We start from the raw sequence: 13,532 nt of genomic DNA on the forward strand, positions 1-13,532 counted from the left end.
AAATTACATCACTGACTGTCTCAACCCACTATCTAACCTAATGTTGAGTAACGGAGATTTTAAAAAGCATTCAAAATCATGAAATAGGTGGACAGAGTGGATAGGGAGAAAAAGAAAAGTTGAGAAGCAGAAGAGGTTGATTTAAGATAATTGGCAATAGGACCATAGATAATATGAGCAAAAACACTTTATGAAGCCTAAGAGTGTGGTGGAGGCAGACTCAGTCTTTAATTTCTCAGGAAATTGGATAATTTTCCGTAGAGAATGATTTGCAATGCTATCAGATAAAGGAAGGAGTGTAGGATTTACTGAGTTGTCCTTGCAGAGGCTTTGTTCAAACACACGGGGCTAAATAGCCTCCTGTGTAATTACATCAGCTATTATTCCTAGATCTGAGTTCTACAACTGTCAAAAGGTTTTTATTTCTTTCTGTTCAGATTCCATTAATTTAAATGGGGGAGATGCTGATTTAGTAGTAATGTCACTGGACAAGTAATCTAGAGACCCAGATCAACACTCAGGGGATACAGACTCAATCCCGTCAAGCTGATGAATTTTAAAATCAATTTGTAAAATCTGAAATTGAAAGCTAGTGTCAGTAATGGTGTCAATAATAAAAATGCATCTGGTTCACTAATATCCTTTAGGGAAGGAAATCTGCTAGTTACCTGGTTAGACCTAAATGTGACTCCAAATCCACAGCAACGCAGTTGCCTCTTAACTGTCTTGCAAACCAGTCAGTTCAAGGGCAACCAATGATTGGCAATATTACTGCCCTTGCTCAAGACGCTCCCATGCTGTGATAGAATAAGAATGTGATGTTGATGTTGTTCACTCGTCCAATTGCTGCTGTGCAAATCAGTCCAGTGATTTGTATCTGATATAAGTTGCACATTATATAGCTGTATGCAGTAGAGGTGAATATATGGAACAGACCTTTAGGATAGAATATAACTGTCTCTTCAGATGTTAAACATTTATAACACAGGCAGGAAATAATAGAAAACAGAAATCACTCGACAATTTAACGTCTGAAATGTGTTCTGGCATTCAGTTAGACATGGCTGCACTGTATCTTAACTTCGTCTGCCCACCTTGGTTCCAGAATCTTTAATACAATCATAAAACATATAACCTATCACAGTTTGTGATATAATGTAATGATCCTTCAACGTGATGTACTGCGTGATGAGTGAAAAAGAATTGTGTTCTGCCTTGAGCCCAAAATGCAGAATGTGGCTGACGTAAGAATTTGAGGCAGGTGACATTATAAGTGTATTAGATATCAGCAAGTTACAGGAAAGCATGATCAATAAAGAAAAGCACCAGTACCAGGTCACTTCCATAGAGTTTACTAATTGAAAAATAAAATATGCTTTTAATATTGAATGAGAATTGTTTACTTATATGAAATTATTTTATCAGCTCCTATTGCTGCAGCAAATCTAGTAACAGATTCCACGATGATAATTTCTGCTCATTGTTTCTGAACCCACGATGTGCTCTAGTACCAAGGTTGCTGGAAGGAAGTACGGCTACAAAACATAATATATTATTAAAGGCAATTCTGAGTCTTGGGTGAATAGAATGAATTAGCTCACCACGCTTAATACTAAAATATACTCATGGTAACTGGTGTAGATCTTACCCACACATATTTTGCTTCTGTCTTCACTATAAAGGATACAAACATCACTTGAGTAATAGCTATAAATCAGGATGTGGAAGGGAGAGAGGAACTTACTAAAATTACAATCATGAGGGAAGGGATGCTGCAATCCTTTATAAGAGTCAAAACGTATGGCACTGGAAAAGGTCCGGGCAACATCTGAGGAGCAGGAGAGTTGACGTTTCAGGCATCAGGAATGCGAGAGGGCAGGGGGCTGAGAAATAAATGGGGGGGTAGGGGTGTGGCTGGGCGAGAAGGTAGCTGGGAAGGTGAGAGGTTGATGCAGATGGGGTGGGTAACAGTGATAGGTCAGTGGTGAGGGTGCAGCGGATAGGTGGGAAGGAAGGTGGACAGGGAGGGCAGGTCAAGAGAGTGGTGCTGAATTAGAAGGTTGAATCTGGGATGAGGTGGGGGTAGGAAAGATTTGAAAACTGGTAAAATCGATGTTGACGCCATGTGGTTGAAGGGTCCCAAGGCGAAAGTAGAGGCATTTTTTCTTCAGTTGTCTGGTGGCTTGATTTGGTGGTGAAGGCCCAGGACTTGCATGTCCTTAGGGGAATGGGGGGGCGGGGGGGGTGGTGTTGAAGCAGTCGGCCACAGGGCTGTGGGGTTATTTGGTGTGCGTGTCTCAGAAATGTGCCCTGAAATGCTCCGTGTGTTGGCATCCTGTCATCCCGATGTAGAGGACACCAAATTGAGTGCAACAGACACTGGGGGTGGGTGTGCAGGAAAATCTCTGCCAGACATGATAAGATCCTTTTGGGCCTTGAATGGAGATATGGGCGCAGGTGTTACACCTTCTGCAGCAGCAAGTGAAGTTACAAGGAGTGGAGGGTGGGTTGGTAGTCCATGAACCTAAGGAGGGAGTAATGGAAGGTATGGTCCCTGTGGAATGCAGATAGGGATGGGGAGGGAAATATATTTTTGGTGATGGAAATGGCAGAGGATAATGTGCTGTATTAGTGAGTTTTGAGAATGTTTATAGCTCAGGTTGAGGTTCTGGATGTAGCTTTGCTCGCTGAGCTGGAAGGTTCATTTTCAATGTTTCGTCATCATACTAGGTAACATCATCAGTGAGTCTCCGGATGAAGCACTGGTGGCATGGTCCACTTTCTATTTATGTGTTTAGTACAGTTCTTGCAAGGTATTTTGAAAATGACATTAGTTTTGCTTGTTGTTTGTACAGGGTCGTTCAAGTTCATTAGCTGCTGTTTTAGTGTGTTGGTGGGTTTGTGGGCCACCATGATGCAGTCTGTCAGTCATTTCTGAGATGTCTTTGATGCAGGGGAGAGTGGCTCGGGTTTCTGGACATGTTTTGTCTGCTTGTTGGGGTTTGTTGCTGAGAAATCAGCGGACTGTCTTCCTTGACTACCTGTTCTTTTTGAATACACTGTAGAGGTGATTTTCCTCTGCTTTGCATAGTTCCTCTGTGCTGCAATCTGTGGTGGCTTGTTGAAATAATGTTCTAATGCAGCTTCATTTGTGGGTGTTGGATGATTGCTTCTGTAGTTCAGTATTTGGTCAGTATGTATTGTTTTCCTGTAAATGCTGGTTTGAAGTTCCCCATTGGCTGTTCACACTACTGTGACATCCAGGAATGGTAGTTTGTTGTTGTTTTCCTCCTCTTTAATGAACCTTCCAGCACAGCGAGCAAACCTACATCCAGAATACGCTGTATCCAGAGATTACTGGGGTGGAAGGTGGGACCGTTGGTGGTGGTGGTGGGGTTCTATCTTTTTGTGGTTGGAAGGCTGGGCTCAAGGGCGGAGGTGTGGGAAGTGGAGGAGATATGCTGGAGGGCATTGTTGACGGTGTGGGAGGGGAAATTGTGGTCCTTGAAATAGGAGGCCATCTGGCTTATCCAGGAGTGGAACGTCTCCTCCTGGGAGCAGATACGGCAGAGGTGGAGGAATTGGGAGTAAGAGATTGCGTTTTTATAGGAGGGGAGGTAGGAAGAAGTGTAGTCAAGGTAGCTGTGGGAGTTGATGAGTTTAAAATAGATGTCTATGTTGATTCGGTCATTGGCAATAGAGATGGAGAGGTCCAGGAAGGGGAGGGGAGGGTGGTGTCAGAGGTGATCCATGTGAACTGAAGGTCAAGTTGGAAGGTGTTTGTGAAGTTGATGAACTATTCAATCTCCTCATGGGAACACGAGGTGGCGCCAATACAGTCATCAATGTCGCGGAGGAATAAGTGGGGGATGGCGCCAGTGTAACTGTGGAAGATGGACTGTTCCATGTATCCTATGAAGAGGCAAGCATAGCTAGGGCCCATGCGGATTCCCATGGCTGTCCCTTTGGTCTGAAGAAAGTGGAAGGAATTCAAAGAAGAAGTTGTTGAGGGTGAGGACCAATTCTGCCAATCGAATGAGTGTGTTGGTGGAGACATAATGGTTGGGTTGGTGGGAGAGGAAGAAATGAAGGGCTTGGAGGCCTTTGCCATTGTGGATGGACGTGTACAGGGACTGGATGTCCATGGTAAAGATGAGGCACTGGCAGCCGGGGAAACAAAACTCATGGAGGAGGTGGAGGCCATGGGTGGTGCCCCGAATGTACATGGGGAGTTCCCGGACCAAGGGGGACAGGATGGTGTTGGGATATGAGGAGATAAGTTTAGTAGGGTATGAGCCTGGTCAATCTATTGCATTCAGATATAAATAAACATTATAGGAAAACAAGTAAGTGATTGTTTGGTGAGTATTTTGCTCACTTCCCTTACCTTTTAAAGCCCATCAAAGACAATTACCAAAAGCATTAGGAAAGTTTCCAAAAGGTAATCTTATTTGGAGTAGCAGAGTTTATTAATTATAAAGTAATTAATAAAAATAAATTAATTGAGACACAATAAGGATGACAGGGAAGGTGATGTGCTGCACATATAGGATGTGGGAGCTCTTGGATGCTTCAGTGGCCCAATGAACTTTAGCTTAGAGTTTATGAGTTGGGGGTGGAGCTGCAATCACTGATCCAACAGGGAGGGGGAAACCTACTCTGAAAACATTATTCCAGGAGTGACCACAACCCTTAGAAGAGTCTTCCAATTTGGTCATTGATCAGGAACAGGAGGATATGAGTGTGAGTAAGACAGTTTTGTCAGGATATGGCCCCTCTGCTCAAGGCTGGAGGAGAATGTGGTGTGAGTTGAAGGATTCAGTTGCCATGGTCCATGTAGATATGAACGACATGGTCCAGCCAAGAAAAGGGCTTATGCATAGGCAGTATGAGGAGCGAGGCAGTAAATTAAAAAGCAGAATCTCAAAGATAATAATCAAGAAATGAGCCATGAGCAAACTGACATAGAACAAATAAAGTTAAAGAAATGAATACATGGCTGAAAGAAAGATGAGAGAGAAATGGGTTCTATTAAGGTGCAGCTAACTTAAGTGAACTGGCAAATTGGGTTAGGGATAGATCAACAGAGGAACAGAGATGCAGTGGCAGACATTTGAGGGGATATTTTAGAATGCGTGGAAAGGTACACTCCGACAATAATGAAAATGATCAACCTGAAGAGAAAGAATATACAGTAATTGTGTGAAGATGGTGGCAAGTCAGAAGACTGGACAGAATGTAAAAACATGAAAGAATGATTAAAAGCACAATAATGAGAGAAGAAAATAGATGGCAAAAGAAAGCAAGCTAGAAATATAGAGGTAGTGAGAGTTTCTGTAAAGATTTTAAAAAGGAAAAGATTATTTAAGTGAGCAATAGTCCCTCAGAAAGTGAGTTTGGGGAAATTAATAACAGAAAATGAGAAAATAACATGAATTCAACAGCTAATTTGCACAGGTCTTCATTGCTGAGGATACAAGTAACATTGAAAAATAGCTGTGAATCAGGAAATGGAAAGGAGGGAGGAATTTAAGAAAATTATGATTACTCGGGAAGTGGTACTAAGCAAATGATGAAGCTATGTGCTGCCAAGTCCCTAGGTTATGATTGGGTTTTTCAGCCTTGGGTTTTTAAAGACATAGCTAGTGAGATGGTTGATGCATTGGTTTTAATTTTACAAAATTCTATAGATTTGGGGAGGGTTCTATTAGAATGAAAATAGTGAATATAAGATGTTCATTTAAAAAAAGCAAAATACTACAGGGCAGTTAGCTTAACGACTGACATCAGGAAAATATTCAAAGTTTGTTATTATGATTATTGTTAATAAAATTCTTGCAAACAGAATACAATGTAGGAAAATTGTGAATTGTTCACTCAGGCAGGAAGAATTAAGAGAGCATATTAGGAATATAGGAATAGGCCATTCAGCCCCTTAAGGCTGTTCCACCATTCAATGAAATCATGGTTGCTCTGTGGCCTAACTTCATATACCTACCTTTAGCCCATACCCCTTAATGCTTTTGTCTGACAGATTTAAAATTAACAATTGATCCAGCATCCACAGCCACTTGTGAAAGAGAGCTAAAAACATCCACCACCCTTTTAGTGTAGAATATTAGAAAAAATGGTGGGAGACTGCAGAGCTCTGAGGTGCAGGGAATCAGGCAGATCTATTGCATAAAGTGCAAAAGGTTAGTTTTGCAACCACAGAAGTAACTAAGAAAGCTAATGGAATATTATTATTGATTTCAAGGAGAATCGAATACAAAGTACGGATGTTAGACTTCAATTACATAGGGCATCTGTAAGATCATCTCTAGAGAACTATGTACAGAACTGATTTGGAGATGCCGGTGTTGGACTGGGGTGTACAAAGTTAAAAATCACATAACACCAAGTTATATTCCAACAGGTTTAATTGGAAGCACATTAGCTTCCGGAAGCTCCGAAAGCTAGTGTGCTTCCAATTAAACCTGTTGGACTATAACCTGGTGTTGTGTGATTTTTAACTATGTACAGAACTGGCTTCCTGATTTGAGGAAACAAGTACATACACTGGAAGCACTTCAGAGAAGGTTTACTAGACCAATAGAGTCATAGAGATGGACAGCATGGAAACAGATCCTTCGGTCCAACTTGTGCATGCCGACCAAATATCCCAACCCAATCTAGTCCCACCTCCCAGCACCCGGCCCATATCCCTCCAAACCCTTCCTATTCATATACCCATCCAGATGCCTTTTAACTGTTGCAATTGTACCAGCCTCTACCACTTCCTCTGGCAACTCATTCCATACACGTACCACCCTCTGCGTGAAAAAGTTGCTCCTTATGTCTCTTTTATATCTTTCCCCTCTCGCTCTAAACCTATGCCCTCTATTTCTGGATTCCCCTACCCCAGGGAAGAGACTTTGTCTATTTACCCTATCCATGCCCCTCATAATTTTATAAACCTCTATAAGGTCACCCCTCAGTCTCCAATGCTCCAGGGAAAACAGCTCCAGCCTATTCAACCTCTCCCTATAACTCAAATCCTCCAATCCTGGGAACATCCTTGTAAATCTTTTCTGAACCCTTTCAAGTTTCTAAAACTGAAGATAAGACTGAAACATTTGCAGCAATCTTCAGCCAGAAGTGCCATGTGGATAGGTTATCTCAGTCTTCTCTAGTGGTCCCCAGATGGCAGTCATCAGTCAATTTGATTCACTCCACATGATATCAAGAAATGGTTGGAGTGACTGGGCACTGCAAAGGCTACAGGTCCTGACAACATTCCAGGTATAGTACTGGAGACTTGGGCTCCAGAAAATGCTGCTCCTCTAACCAAGCTGTTCCAGTGCAGTTACACCACTGGCATCTATCCTACAATGTGGAAAATTGCACCGGTATGTCCTGCTCACAAAAAGCAGAGCAAACGCAAGTGGCCAATTACCAACCTGTCAGTCTACTTTCGATCATCAGTAAAGTGATGGAAGATGTCAGCAATTGTGCTGTGAAACAGCACCTGCTCAGCAATAACTTGATCACTGACACCTAGTTTGGTTCTACCAGGGCCATTCAGCCTCCTTAGGGGACTACCATTGACTAGAAGCTCAACTGGACTCGCCATATAAAATCAGTGGCTACAAGAACTAGTCACAGGCTATGAATACTGCAGCAAGTAACTCACCTCTTGATTCCTAAAAGCCTTCTACTAAGAGAGTGATGGAATACTCCACACTTGCCTGGTGGAGTTCAGCTCCAACCACACTCAAGCAGCTTGACACCATCCAGGACAAAACAGCCACTTGATTAGCACCACACCCATAAACATTCACTTCCTCCCCCACTGATGTTCAGTTGCAGCAGTCTGTACTATCTACAAGATACACTGCAGAAATTCACCAAAGATCCTGAGACAGCACCTTCCAATCCCATGACCATTTCCATTATGACAGCAGATACATGGAACACTACCACCTGCGAGTTTCTCTCCAAGCAACTCACCATCCTGATTTGCAAATATATTAACATTCCTTCACTGTCACTGGATCAAAATCCTGGAATTCCCTCCTGAACGCCATTATGGATCAACGACAGTACATGGACTGCAGCAGATCAAGAGGGCAGCTAACCATCACCTTCTCAAGGGCAACCAGGAATGGGCAATAAATGCTGGCCAGCCAGCAACACCCATGTCCCATGAGTGAATAAAAAATAACTGGGTGGATTGCCTTATGAGGAAATGTTGGACAAACCACACTTGCGCTCACTGCAAAAGTGGAGAGGTAATTTGACTGGAAGATATGTGATTCTGAGGGATATTGACAGGATGATTGTGGAAATGGTCTTTCCTCTTGTGTGAGAATCTAGAGCTACCTGTCAGCCATTTAAATACATGGACTTTTTTTTAAAACCTCACATGGTTATGAGTCTTTGGATTTCCTTTCCTCATATTTAGATTAGATTAGATTACTTACAGTGTGGCAACAGGTCCTTCGGCTCAACAAGTCCACACCGACCCGCCGAAGCGCGACCAATTCCCCTACATTTACCCCTTCACCTAACATTACGGGCAATTTAGCATGGCCAATTCACCTAGCCTGCACATTTTTGGACTGTGGGAGGAAACCGGAGCCCCCGGAGGAAACCCACACAGACACATGGAGAATGTGCAAACTCCTCACAGACAGTCGCCTGAGGTGGGAATTGAACCCACAACTCTGGTGCTGTGAGGCAGCAGTGCTAACCACTGTGCTACCATGCCACCCACCCCTTCTGTTTAAGTATGAATGTCTTGCTTTACCCTTCTGTCTTTTTCCTTTGAGGTATCCAAATGGTGCCTCTTGACCCAGTAGAGGAGGAACACCATGAAGGGCCATTCTTGACAGGCAAGAAGCTGAAAGGTTATTAGGATAGGGCAAGACTACGGAGCAATCAGATCAGCCATGATCTGAGTTGAGGATGAAGCAGATTCATGGGGCCCGAGCAGATTCTGCATCTAGTTTGAGTGTCCATACGTAAGTTAGTGCTGAACATCTCAGGCTGCTTGATTTTAAACAGCAGGTTTTCTGATTGGCTTCCTAATACATTCATTTGTTCATAAGTGTTCAGCAATGTTCCTTCCAAACTGCGCAGTCATTCGGCAAATTTAAAGGCTAAATAAATATAAATAAATAAACCGTGCAATAGATATTTAAGGGGCCCATTGCTATCAAGATTTTTGCTTTCAGAGTCCTTTGCAGTGAAACTTGTGTCCTGCCTCAATGTCGAGCAAGCAGACACCTGCACAATCTTAGCTCAATGCCCTGGGTACACAGTAGTTGTACCCAGTGTCTCATCATATGCTCAGGCTGCCTCTAATCCATCCTTCAAGATACATTATCAGTAACTGATTTTCTGGCCATAAGTGTGAGAAGTGTGATGGTACTGTGTCTTCACCATCATCCCTTCATGGTGTTTCTCCTCTACTGGGTCAAGATGCACCATTTGGATACCTCAAAGGAAAAAGACAGAAGGGTAAAGCAAGACATTCATACTTAAACAGAAGGGGTGGGAAGTAGGAAGTGAAAAGAAAGAATAGGAATTATCTTTAATGGTTTCAAGTCACTAGTGGAAGCAGAAGGATTCAGTGGTGCGTATTCCAGAAATGACCACTATGGTGTCCTTTTTGGGAACACCTGTGCTTCTCTCATTAACTCCTGTTGCCTCCAGCTGTTTAGAACTTTGTCCTGGAAGGCGCAGGGAAGTATGTCAATTAATATGGTACAATCCAGTTGAGTGATGTAGCTGTCATAGAAGAAAAGATGGCTTTGTGTGAAAGCTGTGAGATATGTTTTGGGACTGGAAATTGGGTGAGGGTAGGATGAATATTACAGTAGTGAGTACTGCAGATGTTGGATCAGAGTCAAGATTAGAGTGGTGCTGGAAAAGCACAGCAGGTCAGGCAGCTTCCGAGGAGCAGGAAAATCGATGTTTCGGGCAAAAGCCCTTCATCAGGAATGAGAAAATACCAATACCTAAGAGTGCTGTACTACAAAATCAAACACAAGTACCTGAATGGACTGGATAACCTTCTGTATCGGTTCCTGTTGAAAATGGGGGGAAAGGGAACATTGTAAGTAAATAGTTAGACTTAGGCAGGAATTTGATTGAACAATCTTTATGTAGTCTTACCAAGTTTCATACGGGATAGGTTTCTGATCATATTTGGAAACCGATGGCTCTGAATGAAGGTGATACTGAAAAGTGACACAGTGGTTATTTTAAAACTCTAACAGGGGAATAATATAGCAATAGCACAACGAGAGAAAACAAAATTTTGAATCTACCTTCCAGGACTGGGTAATGTTGGGTTTCAAATATCTGACTGCATAACCAGAGAAGTGTACATCTGAAAGGAACAGAAAAAATAGTCAGTGGTCAGTGGACACACCCAAAAGTACTATATACTATATTATACTGAACTTAGGTATGAAATAACTCAGGGAAAGTGGTGGCACAACAATAATGTAATGAGATAAGTAAAGAAGCCCTCTGGGCACATGGGTTCCAATCCCACCTCAGTATCTAGTAGAATTTGGATTCCATTAATAAAACTAGAATTGAAAGGTAGTCAGTAATGCTATCATGGAACTACTATTAATTGCCATTAAAAACCCATCAGGTTCACTTAAGTTCTTAAATCTGCCACCTTTACCAGATCTGAAGGATGTTGTTAAACTTGAGAGGGTGCAGAAAATATTTACAAGGATGTTGCTGGAACTGAAGGGTTTGAGTTACAGGGAGAGGCTGAATAGGCTGGGGCTTTTCTCCCTGGAGCATTGGAGGCTGAGGGATGACCTTTTGGAGGTGTATAAAATCATGAGGGGTATAGATAGGTCTTTTTCCTAGGGTGAGGGAGTCCAAAACTAGAGGGCATACATTTAAGGTGGAAGGGGAAAGATTTAAGAAGGATCTAAGAGGTAACTTTTTGGCACAGAGCGTGGTACAAGTATGGAACAAGCTGCCAGTAGAGGCAGTACAATTACAACACTTAAAAGGCACGGTTTAGAGGGATATGAGCCAAATGCTGGCAAATAGGACTAGTTCCATTCAGGAGACGTGGCTGGAAAGAACGGATTGGACTGAAGGGTCTGTTTCCATGCTGTCTGACTCTAGGGGTATTAAAATATCACCAACTATTACAAATGATTAAGATGCCAGAATGAAAAAGAGCAGATTTTAGAGATCTAAAAATTGAACTGGAGTACACTGATTGGAAATGCATTTTAGTGGATAAAACAGTTGATGAAGAATGGAAACATTTTCAAAGAGAGATGAATAGTGTGCAATCTGGATACATACTCACAAGGAATAAATACAGAATATCCAGCTAGAGTAGCCTGGATGATTAGGATATTGATGAGAAAGTAAGAAAGGAAAAGGAGACATATGATACACACCAGAATAATAATAGCAAAAGAAATCAGGAAGAGTTTCTCAAATGCAGAAGAAAGGCTAAGGGTGGAATAAGGAAGCATGAGCAAAGGATGGCAGGCTGCAGTAAAACACATAGTAAAATGTTCTTCAAACATATCAATAGTAAAAGATTAGTGAAGGATAGAATGGAGCCAAGGAGCAGGTAAGCTGGTCACTGAAGAAAAGGTATAGCAGTGGTACTAAGTAATTATTCTGCTTCTGTCTTTACCAAATTAGAAAATGATGACAATGGCCCAGTTGAAAATGTGGGTGTTGAGCAACTGAACAACTAGTCATAAATAAAAAAAAAGAGTTGCTATAAAGGCTGGATGGGGGGATCCAAGATGGCGGCGACCCAACAAGTCTGAGTCAAGAGTGCTTCCCCCCAAGACTTGGGCAAAGTGGGCCACCCACCGCCACCACACTCACCAAATCATTTAAAATAGCTGTTTAATTTAATTAGTTGCTTAGAATTAAATTTAAACAATCTAATCTTTAGTAAAAATGACTAAATGGAAGGGACCCCGCAGCTCTCAGCAAGCAGGAACCCCTCCCCCACCCTTTCCAGCTGCAGCAGAGGCGTTCGCAGCTGCCCCAGGGGACTTACCTACGGTGGCAAGCCTTGTGGAAATCATCTCTAAACTGGATGCGAAGATCGACGCTTTTATTGAAGAATCCTGAAGCTGATGGGACTCACTCTCAGCCGCGCTGCAAAAGCACGACCGAGATATTAAAGAAATCGAGCGCCGAGTCGGAGGGGCAGAGCTAAAGGCCGCGACCTCTGAAACTACAGTGCAATCGACCGTGGATCAGGTCCAGACTCTCGAACAGCGAGTCCGGACCTTAGAGAATCATATTGATGACCTCGATAATCGAGGTCGTCGAAATAATATTCATTTGCTGGGCCTTCCGGGAAGAGGAAGGCCAGCTTACAGCGCTTCTCGAGCAGTGGCTGCCATAGCTTTTAAATCTGGAGGCTGGATCAGGCCAGATAAGGGTAGAATGGGCCTACAGGGTCGCAATACGCGGGCCCGGCTCGAACCAGCATCCCCGCCCGGTCCTGTTCCGGCTGCAGAGCTATAAGAAGAAGCAGATACTCCTAGAAGCCTCCAGAAATCTTGGAAAAGATTCCCAAGCCATGATCTATAAAGGATCCAAGATCATGTTATTCCAGGACTTTTCCCCAGCTCTGGTCCGAAACAGGAAGGCATTCGATGAGGCGAAGAAGTGTTTAAGGGACTTAAATATTCAGTACTCCTTACGCTACCCAGCAACGCCACGCTTTAACCACGAAGGATCCGTGTATAACTTCGGATCGCCGGAAAAGGCTAAGGAATTTTTGGACTCTCTTAGATAAATTGTAAGAGATTATATATGTTGGTTTGCCTTCCCCCCACTCCAGTTTATATCCCCCCCTTTTTCTTTTTTCTTACCTTACTGTATAATATTATCTTGGGGGGTGGGGAGAGGGATTTATTTATTTGTTCTCTATTTAACGATTTTCTCCCCACCTTGGTTTTTTTTATTATTCAATGTATGTATGTGTGTATGTATATATGTGTGTATGTATATATGTATGTATATGTATATGTGTATATATATATATATAAACCGGGGGGTTTAGTTAATGTTGGTGGGAGGAGGTGGTTACCTTATTCTATTTTACCTCTGTCTCTAGGAGCGGGGTTATTTTTCCCTTGTTATTTTGTATTATTATATTTAATTATTATTTGTTGAGATTGTAATTTTATGGTTATATATGTTTATCCATTATATTAGCATTACCAAATATATCCAAGTGTTGGTGTGGGTGGGGGTAGGGTGCTCACTGTTAACTCTAGCTTTGTATTATATCTGAATTCTCCTCATCCTATTGAGGAGCGCCTGGGTCAAGGGTGGGGCATTGGTTGGATGAGGATACGATGGACCTTTGGAAAGGAAGTGACACCCCCTGGGAACAAGGGGGAAAATCTCCACTTAAATACTTTTTTTTTATGATTTAGAAATAGATTTTTATTATACTGTTGTGAGTGTATTAGAGAGCCTTTATTTTTGTGAATTTTATATGCTCTATGCTCGGGATGTTCTGG

The 13,532-nt window shown here is 42.4% G+C and overlaps 1 protein-coding gene across 2 annotated transcripts in view; it reads right to left on the minus strand.

Moving 5' to 3' along the window:
- The window catches only part of LOC122558689 (sperm microtubule inner protein 8-like), a 32,288-nt gene that overhangs the window by 7,803 nt on the left and 10,953 nt on the right, over nucleotides 1–13,532 (minus strand). Inside the window, exons 4-7 of one of the 2 annotated variants that reach the window (XM_043707481.2) lie at nucleotides 10,314–10,375; nucleotides 10,159–10,223; nucleotides 10,038–10,070; nucleotides 1,189–1,535 (exon numbers count right to left, since the gene is read on the minus strand). In XM_043707481.2, coding sequence (XP_043563416.2) covers nucleotides 1,505–1,535; nucleotides 10,038–10,070; nucleotides 10,159–10,223; nucleotides 10,314–10,375 — 191 coding nt within the window. In that variant the 3' untranslated portion in view covers nucleotides 1,189–1,504. Of the gene's footprint in view, nucleotides 1–1,188; nucleotides 1,536–10,037; nucleotides 10,071–10,158; nucleotides 10,224–10,313; nucleotides 10,376–13,532 lie in introns of those variants that run through there. The other variant, XM_087996048.1, reaches the window with a different exon arrangement.

The sequence above is a fragment of the Chiloscyllium plagiosum genome, unplaced genomic scaffold (assembly GCF_037043375.1).
Source record: "Chiloscyllium plagiosum isolate Xiang-an unplaced genomic scaffold, Cpla_swu_hap1 HiC_scaffold_17, whole genome shotgun sequence".
Classification (NCBI taxonomy): domain Eukaryota; kingdom Metazoa; phylum Chordata; class Chondrichthyes; order Orectolobiformes; family Hemiscylliidae; genus Chiloscyllium; species Chiloscyllium plagiosum.